This window comes from Artemia sp. Qi Xiang Cuo, chromosome 9 (assembly GCF_049724085.1).
Source record: "Artemia sp. Qi Xiang Cuo chromosome 9, ASM4972408v1, whole genome shotgun sequence".
NCBI lineage: Eukaryota > Metazoa > Arthropoda > Branchiopoda > Anostraca > Artemiidae > Artemia > Artemia sp. Qi Xiang Cuo.
Genome location: NC_142802.1, coordinates 25,722,835 through 25,739,991, shown reverse-complemented (window position 1 = coordinate 25,739,991; position 17,157 = coordinate 25,722,835). Strand labels below are relative to the sequence as shown.

General features: G+C 35.6%; 1 protein-coding gene across 2 annotated transcripts in view; it reads left to right on the top strand.

The window, feature by feature from the left end:
• LOC148948490 (uncharacterized) overlaps window positions 1–16,005 on the top strand; it is a 39,738-nt gene extending 23,733 nt beyond the window's left edge. For both annotated transcript variants that reach the window (XM_089093953.1, XM_089093952.1), the window contains exon 2: window positions 14,914–16,005. In XM_089093953.1, the coding sequence (XP_088950079.1) occupies window positions 14,914–15,951 (1,038 nt within the window). In that variant the 3' untranslated portion in view covers window positions 15,952–16,005. The remainder of the gene's footprint in view (window positions 1–14,913) is intronic.
• Window positions 16,006–17,157: the final 1,152 nt, after the last annotated feature.

Below are 17,157 nucleotides of genomic sequence, written 5' to 3'. Positions count from 1 at the left end.
CATGTGTATGTTTGAACATAAGCCTCTTATCATACTTTTGTTACTTAAATAGGATTAGTACAAATTTTATCTATACAAAAAAAAAAAAAAAAAAAAAAAAAAAAAAAAAATTCGGGGAGGGAAAAATGTGCGTGTGTGTATGATAAGCCCAACACCCCCCCCCTCAACATCTATATAAAAAAAATCGATTCTGAGAAAGAATTAATTTTATCCTCTCTCTCTCAATTACAATTGTATAGTGTGTGTGTGTGTGTGTGTGTGTGTGTGTGTGTGTGTGTGTGTGTGTGTGTGTATTTTAAGAGACATCCAGTCAAAGGGAAAAGAACTAAATTCATTTCTTTTAGTTTCAGGGGAATGTAATAAAATGGACTACCTTCCATGGTTCGGAATTAGAAAGGATTCAAGAGAAATATCCTATTTCACAGGATATTAGTGAAGGTATGTCGCAAAATATTCCCCCTGATTTTCAGTTTACTATGGAAGAGCTTAATAAGCTTGTGGAAATTGTTGATAGTGATGTTTCTGGGGGTAATGTAAATACTATTAGTGATATGATCCCTGTGCAAAATGGTGCAGGTTTTGAAAACATTGTAACACCCCCAGAAAGTGTATTACGTGAATTTAGTCTGTTAGAATCTGCTCTAGGTCACATTGAAACACACAGCGTAGTTTTTAATCCCCCCGAGGAGAGTTTAACTGACGGAGGTATTATTTTAATCGACCCCGTTGAAACTCTTCATACATACATCGACAAAATTTTAGCACTTATTGAGACTCAGATCCAGGACTGGGGCAGAAGAGATTGTACTAAAGCTTCAATTAGTCAAAAAGTAAATTTACAAAAAGGACAGTCAGGTGATATTTTTCATTTTTATTTTTCAACCGGGAATCAGACATTTTACCCTGGCTTAAATAATTTTGATGAAAATGTATTCAATTGGGTCAATAAATTAATATCCACTTTGGATACATTTAATGAGAAGGGTAGCGGGTCCACGATTCATAGAGCATCTGGATCTGAAACTCAGTAAATTAAAAAAACAATTTTCTTTAAGAGGGGCGGGTGGAAACCGACGAAAATGTCATCCAGATTTTTCGGCTACAAGGGGAGTTCAAGGTTTAAATTTTGACGCAGGTTTGAAAAGTTTGAAATATGCATTTTTAGCTGCTGCACATAAACCTTTTGCAGCGGAAGCTAGCATGAAAAAACTAGACGAATTTGCGCGTAATGGTGTAGAAAATTTCCCAAAACTAAATTTTGATTGTTTGGAGGGCAAGTATCCGGTGTCCTTAAAAGAAATAACTATGTTTGAAAAAGAAACGGAAAATCATGGAATGGGGGGAGTGGGTCGTCAATACGATACAGAATGTGTGGAGGGGGGGAAGAAACCAAATAAAAAAGGAGTTTTGTATTCAGTTAGGACACCGGCAGTAGATAATATAAAAAATTTGGTTTGGATCATATATGAGCCTGCCAAAGAGATAAATTCATATGGTCATTTTTTCCCAATTACTGCAGTTAGTAGATTGTTATCTCAGGGTATTCAGAAAGGGGAACGTCATTACTGCCCCATGTGTCTATCCCCATTTAGAACTGAGAAAAAATTCAACGATCATATAAAATATTGTAAAATTCACGGGAATCAAAGAGTAGAAATGCCGGCAGGAGACAAAGCCATTTTACAATTTAAAAACTTTCAAAATTCCCTATTACAGAGTGATAAGGTGGCTTTGGATTGTGAAGCAAGACTGCTGGATGTATCTGACTCATCAAAGCCAAATATAGTCAAAGAACATAAACTTGTAGCTGTGTCATATGCACATGCTCAGCGAGACCCCAACAACAACAAAATGAAACTGGTAGAGTTTTTTGAGATTATGGGAGAGGATGGTAACACGGAAAAAACGCTTGTCGCACTAATCAAAACAGCGAATAAGTCGATATCAAGATTGCGCCATACCAATTATCCCATGTCACTAACAGATGAGGAAGAATGTGCTCTATAAATAGGATCAATTTGTTGGGTTTTTAGGGGTGTTCTTGCCCCAAAAGACGCTGTCCAGGATCATAATCATCTTATTGATGCTAATTCCACAGGGAGAAGTAACTTTCGGGGGTGGGCTCATAATAATTGTAATTTAAAAATTAAACAACAACTCTTTCTTCCAGTTTTTATACACAATTCCAACTACGATCTGAAGTTTGTGCTACCAGCAATGGCACAACTTAAAAGAAATAGATTTATAGATGATGCATGGGTGGAAGACAGGTTTTCCTTCAAAATCATACCAAATTCATCGGAAAAATTGCTTGTTTTGGAATTTATGTGGAAATTTGTTGAAGACGGCGTTGAGTACACGAATAAAATTCGCTTTTTAGATTCCTTCAGCTTTTTCCCTAAATCTTTGAGCGAATTAATTCAAGTACAGAAAAACGATGACGGCTGCAACGCTTTCCCCCTTCTCAAACAAAAATTTCCAAATGCTTTATATGATTTTTTAACGGTCAAAGGTGTTTACGCTTATGATCATTTTAATTCCATGTCGAGATTTACCGAGGAGAAAATTCCCTCAATTGAATCGTTTTACGACAGTCTGCATGATCGTAGGTGCACCCCTGATGAATAAAACTTTGCCAAAAAGGTGTGGGCAGAGGGAGGGTGTAAAAATGAATTTGACTACTGCAAATTGTATTTGTCAAGTGATGTGCTAACTCTGTTGGATATAGTCTGTAAAAATACGGACCAAATTTATAAGGAATTCAATCTTAATCTAGGGTATTATTTTTCCTATCCACATATGGCAATGGACCTCTTCCTTAAAATTAGTCTGGAAAAAATTGGACTCATCACCGACATTGATCACCACTTGTTTATTGAGAGATCAATGAGAGGTGGCTACGTTTTCCACGGGAATCGTATCTTGGAAACTGATTCAACTGGAGAGAAGACGGGAAAAAAGTCGGATGCAGTTTTCCTTGATATGAATTCCCTATACCCCTCGGCTATGTCTCATAATGCTCTACCATGATGTGACGATAAGACGCTTATCAACCCTTTTACCTCTAATTTTCCCAAAATTACCAGTGTTGAGGAACATGAATAAGTTAGATATTTTTTTTAAATTGATGGGAAAATACCAGTGGAACTTCATGATGCTGTAAAAGAGTTTGTTTTTCCATGCATTAATAGACCTGTGCCTAAGGACTCTTAGAGTTCATACAATAGATTTTTGGCGGAGGAGGAGGGAATACTTTTGTTACCTTCAAAATAATAGCTTATTGCCAATCTCCTGCCAAAAAAAAATATTGTAGTAAAACACTAATCATTTAAATGGGTGTGTAACAATGGTTTCAAAGTCACAAAGATCCATAGAGCCCTCCAATTCAGTCAAAAATCTTATTTGAAAATGTTTGTTGACACTTTTGTCAAGAAACGTTCTGAAGCAAAAACAAAGGTTGAAAAAGAAATCTATAAACTCATTTTAAATTCGGCTTTTGGTAAAATGTGTGAAAGTGTTCGCAATAGGAGTTGTTGTGACGTTGTAACCCATCCCGACCGATATGCTTGAATTATTGCCGACCCCAATAATACTTTCTTTAAAATCATTGCTCCAGACATGGTACTATTAAATAGAAAAAAAGAAACATAGTATTGAATAAAAATGCTACAGCAAGTAGTTCCATATTGGAACTCTTAAAAAAGCTCATGTTGGAATTCTACTACCAAATGGCCCGAGTACACCAGCCAGGGAAGGGACAAAAAGTTCCCTGCTTTGGGGATACAGATTCTCTATTATTAAAAATCAAAACAGAAAACTTGCTTGAAGATTTATCTAACATTTAAATCATCAGTTCTCGGATGGAATATACAGACTGGGTTTGAAGAGTCTATCCGGAACTAGCCGGAACAAACGTCAAGCTCCAAACCAACAATTATTTTTAAAATCAAAAACAGAGAGTATCTTGATTTCTTAGGATATGTTTGTAAGTCCGAACGTGTACTGCATGCTAAGACACACCGTTGAAATAAGAAAATATTGCAAGGGAGTGCCCATGCACTATGTGGAAAAAAATTTTCACACGGGCGCCTGTAGAAATTATGCTGTTGAAAATACAATTCCACGAGCAAAACTCTTGGCAATTCGCTCGTTAAAATATAAAAATTTTACTGTAAATGTTGAAAAGATTGCCATGAGTACCATTTCTGACAAAGTTTATGTTTGTAGAGATCGTATAAGTACCCTTCCCCTTGGACACTACTTAACATCCGACCGAGACGAGTTTGTTCATCATAGGGAAAGTCTCGGTGTGAGTAAACTTATTAAAAAAATTCCTAAAACCTTCGGGGGGGACTCGCGGCCCACGTCCGGGGGGGGGGCCTTCGGCCTCCCGGCCGGCCGCCAGTGGGGGGGGACCTTCGGCCGGGGAAAGGGCGCTACCGGTAGCATCTTTTAATGATTTAGAGCAGATTTATTTTTGTTTCCAGTGTTGTATTATTAAAAGTTTTTATTTCTTTATATATATATGTACATACATTTACTAGTTTTCATTGTACAATGTAAAAAAAAAATTGTTGTATTTCTTAATGTGTTTTTTTTTGTATCGACTATTTAATATAGTAAACACTTTGATTTTACTTCAGTTGTTGTTGTTCATTGAATAGAGTTAGATAAAAATAGCAGAGAAACACATAGATTATGTATCAGTTTATAACACCTTTCAGAGCTTTTCTCTGTGGGCCATCAATGAGTGGGAAAACAACACTTTTGATGAAAATAATTCAGAATCGAGGTGAGATGTTGGCAGCAGGAGATCATCAAACTACCATAAAAAATATAAAATATTACTATAGTGTTTGGCAACAATCATATGATAGAATCAGGACTATTGAACCTCAAATTAAATTTATCAAGGGATTGGATGTTGTGTTCAATTCAATTGAACCAAATTCTTGGATTATTATTGATGATTTAGCCGAATCAATAGAGTAATGGTCTGAGAAAACAATTCAATGGATCAAATTGTGTTCTCTTAACGAAAACAAATCTTTCACTAGTGTTTTATACAATTTCTTTCATCAGAGTAAATGTAAGCGAACTCTTGCATTGAGCTGTGTTCATTACATTGTGTACAAAGTTTTTCGTGACTCAAGTTCCCTCATAACATTAAACAAACAAATTTATCTGGGTCAACCAAAATTCTTGTTGTCAGCTTACAATCAGGCTACAAGTAAACCATATGGGTACATTGTAATTGACCTTAATCAAAACACACCTGAAGAACTACGTGTTATTAGTAATATATTTGATCGTGAGATAACAGGATATCTGCCAGTGAGTGATAGAAACGGATATTAGTTGAAACTATGACATTGAAGAAGTTACATTACAATAGAAACTTGTTCTCTGTTTTGAGTAGTTCAAAACCACGGCCTAGGAAAGTCATATTGAACAATATAGATCGAGAATTTATTAAACTCATTTCCGAACTGTGTTTAAGTTTAACTGCGGCCAATGTTAAACTACCAGATGCTATTAAGAAGGAGACTAGAGAACATCAATCCATTTTTCGTGCGCTGTCCAAGAGAAAAAACAGTCAAAAACAGAAAAGAAAACATTTGGTTCAGGTAGGAGTAGGTTTTTTCACAGTTTTATTGCCGGTCCTGTTAGCAATCTTCTTCTTCTTTCTCCGTCTCAATCGTAACTCTATTGCAAAAAAAAAAAAAAAAAATGGCGAAACCCTATAAATTGACTGCAATTGATGAAGCTCTATCTCCACTGCAAACTTTTGAGGGTAATCTCACAGATTTCCTTAATGATAATAACATACCTGATGATCAGAAACTTTTAATTTTTCAAACGGCACTTCGTCGTGCTGACAAGCAGAACCCCTATCAAATTAAACCCATTAGTGTTGCGAATGTTGCAGATAAGACACAAGAGGCAAATATTACACAATTAACAGCACTCTTGCCACTCGAAGACCACACATCAAGAATACTATATCTATTACCAGTTTTCTAACGAGAACAGGGAAAAAGACTATTAAACTATTTGAATGGAAGCAGTGATATTAAAATTGATGCAGCAAATCTTAAAATAACCCGAGGTAGCATCACTTACAATCTCATTGATCTAATAACTTATTTTGTCTCAAATTATTAGAAAACTTTATCCATTGCCACAAATCTTTTGAGATATTAACACACATCATACTTTTCCACAGCCCTTGTGATCAATAGAAAAATTTCAGAGTATTTGGCATCATTCAATAATGAAAAGAATGAGGATGAGGATGATGATTCTGAAAAAGATGATTTCAAGACTCTAATGCTAACAAGTACACCTAAATCCAATTACAAAAGCAGCAACAGCAGCAATGATTCAACTTTAGCCAGTAGAAAAAAGCATATTTCCCCGACAACTGCCAACACCTCTGTTAGTATACAAAAGGGTAGCGGTGGTGATACACATTTACATGCAAAATGGATGAAACTCTAAACCGTATTTATGCAAATGTTGGTGAGATGGGGAGTCTTAGTGCTCCCAGTACACTTGCTCAAGTCTCCAATGTTCAACAGAGTGTAGCAAAAGAATATCTTCAAAATGAACCTAGCTACACACTTCCTAGAAATCGCAGACTTCGCACGAATCGATATCGGAAAACTAAGGCATTCTACCCTCTACAAATCATGCAAGCTGACCTTATGACATTGGACGAAAGGCAATGCCAAAACAATAAACCATACAAGTACATTCTATTTGCAATTAGTATTTTTAGTCACTACTCCAATGCCATTCCACTGAAATCCAATCGTGGAGAGGAGATTTCAATTGCTCTAGAAACAATACTTGATCGAGATTTCTATAAAAAAAATACAGACGGATCAAGGAATTGAATTGTCCAATCAATTTTTGAGGTAAGTTCTACTCAAATTTAACACACAGTTATATCAAAGTCACAGTCCACTCAAGACTGCATTAGCTAAACAACTGATTAGAACCAGTCGCCATTACATGCCTAGATATTATACACTCAAAAACACTACTGTCTTTATTCATGATTTGGATTAAATTATGCAAGTTTACAATCAACGTCCTCATCGTTCCCTGTCCAATCTTAGTCCTTTTGAAGCTCATCACAATGATAACAATACACTTGACATTTTTGTCCAACAATATGCTTCTAACATTGAAAATGGAATAAAAAGCAAATTGATTGTGGGTGATAGGGTTCGAATCAATCGGTCAAGTAATATTTTTAAGACAAGTAATTACCTATGGTCTACTGAACTTTTTAAAGTGTCAAAAGTACTAGAGACTAGTTACGTGACCTATCGACTACGTAATAGCAAAGATGATGAGATTTTGGGGGGATTTTTCGATAGTGAATTGCAAAAAGTTAAAGATAGTGGTATTTTTCAAATTAGAAAAAGTATTAAAAACTCGACCGCGGGGTGGTGAGAAACAGTTGTTGGTTCGCTGTCTTGGGTACAACTCTGAATTTGATTCTTGGATAGGTGTTGAAGACTTACACAATGTCCCATGATTTCTGTGTGACATTCATTTGCAATATTTCCAATCCTTTCAATGATGATTTGAATAGAACAAGTGATTTTTGGACCAAGTGATTTTTTACCTACCATTAGATTTCAAGGTAGCTATAAAGTGTTTCTCGTAGATTTTGTTATAAAGAATGAATATTATGTTTTAAGGAATGAGCTATCATATGATATTAAAATAAAACCGTTTGAATTAGGCGATGAGGGTGCAATGGCAACTTTTGACTCTAATGAGTACCCTATTGCTAACATCCCCTACAGGGAATACAATAACATGCATGAACTGTGTCGAGTTATCAACAAAAAAATTGCAAGTTAAAAGAAGGTGTCTTCACTTTTAACAATTCGACAGAACAAAGGAGAATTTATGTTATCAATCCATTTGAGAATGAAAGAATTTTCCTCAATGAGAATTTACGTGAGGTTCTCGGTTTTAAAAACCGTATTATTAGGACAGAAAATTTCAGTGGTAGTGACCATGTTATCTGTGCAGACTATACACCCAGCTTCTCCTCGAACAGTTGTATATTCATCTACAGTTCGTTTGTGGAATCGTCCAGAGTTGGAAATTCCAATTTCCCCATTTTACGTGTTCTAGAAAAAAAGTATAGAAAATAATGTACATCACTATAATATAAGACACCTCCAGTATGTTCCTGTAAACACTTCATATTTGGAACTCTGTCAGTTAACACTAAGAACTGAACTCAGTGATCTTTTAGCTGTAACAAAGGGTTTATGTGTTATTACATGTCATTTTCGACCTGTCATTCAAGATGAATAGTAGAAGAATCCCATTTGTCTGTCCAGACATTAATTTTTATGCTGCTACTCTGAGTCCTCATCAAATAGGTCATGGATTGGACTACTACAAGGGGCGTACTACAATGTCTGGCTATGGTCTTGGTAGTTGGTTTGCTAGGCTATTTCGTTCTATACTACCCCTTGCCAAGAAATATATTGTACCAGCTGCAACAAATTTTGCTGGCTCAACACTACAAGACTGGAGTTCAGGTAAAAATTTCAAGGACAGTCTTAAGGAAAATCTTAGATCTTCGGCAAGAGCTGTTGGCGAACAATTAAAATCTCAACAAAATGGGAAAGGTTTAAAAAGGATGCGTGGTAGTCATTCACTCATTAGTCTCCATCCAGGTGAGAAGCGTAAGCCATCAACAACAACAATTTTGAATAGAAAAGCACCAAGAAAAAGAAGAAGACAAAGATTGTTAGATCAAAACAAGACTTTTTATCGAAAGATGACTTATTTCCCTCATAAAGAATAATATCCATCAATTACTTCTTCATTAAATTTATTGAATGCTGAAAATGTTGATTTCAGTGCCAACCATGGCTCCTCTGAACAATTTCATCCTCAACAACCTCTGTCCGAAATAAACAGTCTCAAATTCTTTCTAATTACGGTGATTACATTAATTTATCTTCTAAATTTATTAATTGAAATGTTTGTGCGAAGAAAAAGTCTCGATATCTAACGCCTATTGCTGTCTATGTTTTCTCCTATGAAAACTGTATTCTAAACATCTTTTTCAGACAAATTAATGTGTATATTAATGGAACATTGGTGAGCACTAGCAATAATTTGTCAAACTATGCATGCTATATACAATTGATTTGGATGACACCAAAATCATACAAGGAATTGAGAGGTCAAGCAATGGGCTATGAATATAGATTAAATGTCGACACTGATGGGGAGCTGACTACAACAGTGACCAAGGAGTATCATTTGGTTGGTAAATTAAATCATGAAATATTTAATATTTCCCAATGGTTACCACCCAACGTTAAGATTGACATAAAGTTACAACTTGCTCCAGGTAATTTCATTTTGAGAAAAATAATTGCTGGAGCACCTGATGCAATGGTCAATCTCACTTCAGCAGTACTTCATGTGCGAAAACAACAGGTCATGAGTTCTGTTGCATTGGCAGTGGAAAAACTGAGAGCCAACGGTAACAACATCAAACTGTTCGTTCCTCATACAGCTACCAATCAACGTCACATGGGTACAGGTTCTCGGAGTAATACTGATTCGTCATTTATCAGTGGGGAAATCCCTTTGAAACTCAAATTGGTCTTTGTAAAGAGTGCTGGCGCCGTTGGGTCCTGGACCACATCCCCTCATGATTTTAATTTTTTTGGTTTGTACAGTCTTGTGTGCAAAGTGAATGGAGTTCCTCTGTACAATTTATCATTTGATAACAAATCCTGAAGAACTCTCTATGAATTGACAATGTAATCACTGGATCATGATTCACAACTATTTGAAAATGGAAGAATTGATTCAATGTTTTCAAAAACTCAGGATGTAATTATTGTAGACTTGTCTGGCACTCAAGATTTTACTGTTTTTAGAACAGGGAATGGCCGTTTTGGTTGCACAGTTACTATATCCTTGATTGAAAATACTACGTTCTAATTGCTATATCAATTTCAAACCTATTGGGATATCACCCCCGAAGGTAGAGTTCATCTGGACTTGGCAGTACGAAAACAAATCAAATATTTGATATATTTAGCTTGGATCCATTCATGTTCAAATACAAATCCTATTGTCTACCCTCGGATTTCCTTGACGAAATTCAAGGTGGTACTCATACCATTATCATTGTTAATAGCAGTCCATCGAATATAAGAAATACTGGACACTGGTTGTGCATCTTTCAAACAACGAAAACTATTGAATTGTTCGATCCTCTCGGATTCCCATATACATTCTATGGTTACCATATTAAAACCTATATTGAAAGCAGTGGGAAAACCATTATTCAAAACCGGAAGAGAGTGCAGGATCCATCGACTAAAGACTGTGGTTTTCATGCGCTACTATATTTCGTTTTCAGATGTCGTGGCTATACTTACAAGCACTTTCTCAACATTTACGAAGACAATCCACGTCTGAACGACTTTGTAGTTGAAAATGTGCTCTCAGAACTGTATAATATTGGTTTTAGTCCACTACGAGTAAAGTGTTTTAAAAATGTTCGCAAATTTGTTTATTAATAAAACATGTATAAACATAAAAAAAAATGTTTTTTTTTTGTTTAGATTTATTCTTCTTCTACATGTAGATGATCATCATTGTCGACGACAACTAGTGGTGGTAGATCATTTACATTCACTTTGTATTGATCAAGTAGGGATAAGTCAGGATCACATTTAGTACAATACAATGTAGTTTCACTCTTATCGTATCTGTTTGTGTAGTCAATGATATTTTTCATTTATATTGCAAAATTCACGTATTTCAATTTTTGTTTTTGATGCAATGTCACAGACAGAATTCTCAAATGAATAATCACTCTCCGTAGCTGCTAAATAAAAATCTGTAGTTTTATAATCAGAATAACCAGTATATCCACATCGATGTCATAGAAAGAAAATTATGTTGATATTTTGAAACTGGAAGCGTGGTCAAAATTCTTCTTCCCGATATAATTTAAACCAACGACAATATCAGTCTCACAAGAATAGATAAAATGATCGTTCAGAATTTTTTCAAATCATACCAGCACGGGTATTTTCCCACTGATTACATTTATCAGAGTGATAGTTTGAAAATAAGAATCCTCTGACATGAGAATAACAAACGTCTTCAAAGCATGAATTACAATCTTTAATCTTAATGGCATATCCTCTGTGAAGTTTGCAGGGATTGCAAAATCTATACTTTTCATAATATTCAATGACAGAAGTGCAATTCTCACAGGACGACCAACTGCCCAATGTATATAAACATAGAGGACATGTGTAGTACATTTTCTTCACTATTGACACTCAGACTGCAGATTACAAACTAACTCCTCTCCTAGAAAGAGTGTTCTTCTTTCTTTTACTTCGAGTACTCGCTTCAGATTTCCTAAAGACAAAATAGGAGGAGGAGTAAACAGGTGACGTTACACTTTAAACATGTTTGAGCGGGATTTATTTCCCGTTCTATTCGCTTCATTGGATTGTGGGATTTTATATTTTCCATACAAACTGTTACTTTTGTTTTTTGTTTTGTTTTTTTTGGAAAATCTATGTAATGTTCAAAAGCAAATCTACAATACTATTTTGTTTTGTTTCAATCAGTCTGTCAATAAATTGAGACAATGCATTGGGATCACGATGTAAAAGCCTCATACAATAATCCAAAGTTGGAGAGTCCCGTTTCATGATGTCATCAACCATGCTTTGACGGAAGATTCTCCTCTGTATCGACTATTTCTTGAACTGATCATTTAGATTTAAACATTTTTCAAAGCGACAAGGTTCTGCATGATTGTTTCTTTCTCAAATACATTAATTTTTTTTTACTGTTGATGTTTACACTGCTGAATACACACTAACTAACAAATATTGAAGAAAGAAAATAGTCTGTTTCAAATACTCTCTCATCACCTATTGGTTCTTCTAGAAAAGAGTAAACAACTCTCAAAAATGTTTAACTACAAAAAAAAAGAAAATAATCATCAATATATTCATTCAACAAATTTATATATATATAAAACAATATTATGGCTTTTTCAAAAAATGACTTAGTCCATTTTTCTTTATATGCTCAACAATTGCATTCAAACCTGCTTGCGAGGTAGATATACTTATCATATACACTTTCGCCACGAAATATAACGGCTCACTCATTTTGAATCAACTCAGAGATTTTACTTATCTACTGAAAATTTCATCCGACTCGAAAGATAATCTTCTCCCTGTTGCTATTTCTACTGTAACATTTGCCGCTCTTTTCTTCACTTCATCACTATTCTCTTCCTCCTGTCTCTTAATGTTCAATACAGTGAAATTACTCATTTTTGTAATATTCCAAAGAAAACAAAATAATATTCAGAATAAAACTATCGAACAAAATCCAATTCAGAACTGTGACACTAACTAACTCTTTCCCACTTTATATAGAGTATTTTCCAAGGCTATGGGGTTTTTCCCCAAATCCTGTTGACAGAATAGTTAAGTAACTAGGTCTTCCCTTGTTGAGAAACTAATTAAGTTTTCCCAAAATTGTTCACAAAAACATGTTATGTAACTAGGGTTTTTCCCAAGGTCTCTGTTGACAAAAACATTTCTGGGTTTTCCCCAGTGACCTTGACCTCAGGGCTCAGGGACTACGTACTCCCTATCAATGGCACATAGGACAATGTATTATGGTACCTAATATACTACTTGTGTTGGGGTAAATGGTGGGTGTGGACGGGGGGGGGTTACTTGCCCTCGAATCACTTTCCAATATTAAAAAGGGCACTAGCCCTTTCAATTTCCAATTGAATGAGTTTTTTTAAGCTTCTACGACAACAATTTCTATAAAACCTTATATGCCCCCAGGGCATAACTGACAACCCTTGCCCTGAGGGGTGGGGGGGGTTCATCCTCCTCAAACACCTAATTTTCAAAACTTTCAACTACTTTGAACAAAATGGCTATCTAAAAATTTTGATTAGATGGGTTTGGGGAAATTGTGGGCGTGAGGGGGGGGGGGTTAGTTGGCCTCCAATCACTTTTGACTATTAAAAAGGGTAATAGTCCTTTCAATTTCCAATCGAATGAGCCTTTTTTCAAGTTTCTATGACAACGCTTTCTATAAAACCTTATATGCCCCCAGGGAACAACTTGCAAACCTTACCCTAAGGGTTGTAGGGGCAATGTCCTCCTCAAAGGCATGATTTCCAGATCTTTCAACTACGTTGAACAAAATGGCTATCTCAAGATTTTGATTTGATGTGTTTGGGGAAATTATGGGTGTGGAAGGGATGTTAGTTGCCTTCCAATCACTTTCTTACTCCTTCGATACGAAGTGCCCTGGTCTAAAGGAGACAAACCAAAAATAAATTATACATTGTGCCAACATCGTTCTTTACTTAGGCAACGCTATTGCGTTGCCTATGATGTACTGCATGGGCTCCGACAAGTGACCATGGAGGCATTGGTTCCCAGGAAAAAAAGGAAGACATTAAACAACGTATACAAATAGGAAAATAAGACACTTTCCCATTTGAATCTTGGCGAAAACATAGTTCATGGTGGCACTTGTGTATACCGTCTGGAAAATTTACTAGTAGTGCTCATTATGCCAACCCTGCCCCACCCTTCTATCTTTGATGCCGGTAAGTATGTAAATGTAATGTCTTATGTTTCACGGAAGATTTTCTCCAATAAGAAGTTCGCTGTCACCCTGCTCTGCCCATATTAAGGAGGTAGTTCAAGAATATTCCTGGGAATCAAGTAGGATTTAATATTAAGTTTTACCCCCTCCCCCATCCACGCTTAATTTTATATTTATCTGACAGCTCACGGAGAGTTAGTAAATTTGGGTATAAAACGCACTTTTTTCGGCTCCAAGGACACTTCGGAACCAAACAAAGATCCTCTGGGCAACTTCCATAATGGCTGATACGCAATTATACACCTATGTACATAATTTTATCAAGCCTAAAATGAATCAGTTCAGGTAAATGAAGGTTTTACAATAATTGTATGTCTTAACCGTTTATTGTGAATGGACTATATGTAGGTTTAGGAATGACTGCACCGCCCTGCGTCATTATTGCGTCTGAATCTCTGAGACTGGAAAGCTCAGTACATAGTTTTACGATAAATAAATTAATTCAGTATCTCGACATTTTCCCTCAGTTGCTTTTTGGCACCCTCCTTTGGACCAAAATTGTCGTTTTGCACTACAAACTGGCAAAAAACACCACTTTGCTGTCGCACAATTATTTTGCTATTTAAAAAGAGCAACAGAACTTCTAGTTTCCTTTCTAGTGAGCCTTCTCCAGATATTCTGAGACTATTGATTCAATATGATAAGCCTTTCGGGAAATAAAAACAAACAAATAAAAACTTATCCATGATAGAAAAAAAGTATTTAATTGTGTATTTTCTACATAGGAATATTAAACCTGTTCAACACGGATCTCTGATATTTTAAATTTGATGGTGTAGTGTTTTCGTCAAGATCACAAATCAGGCTAATTTTCTTAAACTCGTAACTTTGGTAGGTATTTTTCGCTTAATAGCTTTAATTACTTCGAATCGCCATAAAAAGACATACTGTGTATATATTTTGTTACCAAAACTTCTTTTTTAGAGTTCTGGCAACTATTACCACGAATCATTCTTTACTTACAATTCGTTACTTCAAACTCTTTGATAAATTTCTGTCAATTTGATTGTGAGCCCATAAATATTTTTCTATCTACCTAGCTTTAGTCATCAAAATTCAATTTTACTTGACGTAGTAAATGTTTATATAACTGTAGATGCTTGAAACTATTTTAAAATGCCAGCATAAAATATTTTTGGGAAACAATGCTCATACACAGTCCTTTTTCAGGTAGTACATCTGTTTGTAGTTATTTCTCTTGTCGCTGCTCAAGAAGAAGTCCATGAGAATCAAGTGCAAGAAAATGATATATCACGTCTTGGGTATCTTCTCAGTGTCTTGGCTGACGGCCTGCTTGGACTTGATGACGAAATTGAGGAAAACAGTGAGCTCATTAAAAGAGCCCCGTTTGGATTTTCAACAATTCATCCAGGCTTTTTAAACTTCCCCATTCAAAAACCTCCTGTTGTGATTCAGAAACCGATATTTATACCTATATCCCAACCAAAGCCAGTCCAAAAGCCAATATTTATACCTGTCCCTGGGACAGGTATAAATATCGCCAATAATATTGCCCCAAAGCCAATATTCGTCATACAAAAGCCGAAGCCTAGCTTTGCAGGTTCTCATCCAGGCCTGGTTATACCTGCGTCCAATTCGATCCAGAAACCGATATTTATACCTATATCCCTACCAAAGCCAATCCAGAAGCCAATATTTATACCTGTCCCTGTGCCAAAGCCAATCCAGAAGCCAATATTTATACCTGTCCCTTTGCCAACGCCGATATTTATACCTATATCCCAACCAAAGCCAGTCCAAAAGCCAATATTTATACCTGTCCCTGGGACAGGTATAAATATCGCCAATAATATTGCCCCAAAGCCAATATTCGTCATACAAAAGCCGAAGCCTAGCTTTGCAGGTTCTCATCCAGGCCTGGTTATACCTGCGTCCAATTCGATCCAGAAACCGATATTTATACCTATATCCCTACCAAAGCCAATCCAGAAGCCAATATTTATACCTGTCCCTGTGCCAAAGCCAATCCAGAAGCCAATATTTATACCTGTCCCTTTGCCAACGCCGATATTCGTCCCAGAGCCAATATTCGTCATACAAAATCCTGAGCCTAGCTTTGCAGGTTTTCATCCAGGCCTGGGAGGTCTCTCATCGGGTTTCAGTAGCATTTTTGGATCTCCTGGCACTTTGGGTACATCATTTGAATTTCCATCTCATGGCATTGGACCCGATTTATACATTAGATAAAAGTAATTACTGTCCGTGTTTTTCTATTATAAATAAACACTCTTTGCACATTGATTTCCTAGAGTCTAAATTTTCTTTCCAACATGCTTAGAAATGAAACATATTGAAAAAAATGATTAAGAGAAAAGCAAAGCTGGCTCATTATAATCATTATAGCAAATGTATGGAATTGTAAAATTGCATAATATACAGTGTTGATACATATTGTTGATACATAGCTAAAACAGAAGTTTTTCTACTGAAAGTTAGTAAATATATTAAAACTACTAACGAGACAAAATTGGCACATATCTAGATTTACAGTTAAAGTGTACCGAAGCGATCATGAATTGAAAAGTCAAAGTAAAAACGAATTGAAAATAATAAATGAAGAGTTGTTCTTAAAATGATCCTAATCCTTTTGGATGAAGTGGGTGCCTATAATAGCCCATCATTGGAATAAAGGTTATATGTGTCTATGTTTCTAAATTATATATTTAGTAATTAGTTCCCTGGGTTAACACCAGAGATAGAAAAAACAAACACTAGGGAAAATGCTGCTTAGGATCTAGGATGCATCAGCTATAGTTAAAATCCCGTGCGAAATTTCTACTTCAGTACTATAGTTTAAGCAGGTCATAGATTGGTAACACAGATATACAGGGTAGCTATGACCTCTGTAAAGGGAAATTTTCGTTTGTCGGAAACTTTGTAAACAAAACTCTGTCAAAATGTAAACCTAGAGAGATTAGCTAGTTATGGATATTTTTGGCATTATTTTGTTATGCTGATCAGAAATGAAGTCATACTACAACAATTTAGATTCAAAACGAACAGAAACTATTGTCATCGAATAAATGAAACCGAAACAAACTGAAATTCGAATGAAGTCGCATCAAATAGTTAGTGGCAATAATTTGTTAGTAAGGAGACTCGTGCTAATGGCAACCAAAACACTAAGAATAAGACAGCAGCATGGTGTTCCCCTCCCAATAAAAGCGTCTATTGGTCAACACCATAAGAAATAATGTACAATGTCTTTGAAAATAATAAAAGCATCATGGTAATGACGTTTTATGGCGATTAATTTAAAAAAAAAACTGTTTCTAAAAATTACGATTTTCAAAGAAAATTAAAGAGCTTCATTAAACCAAAAATAAGCAAACATAAATTCAAATAATCTTCCAAACGTAAAACTACCACAAATCAGCATCAATAAATATATGA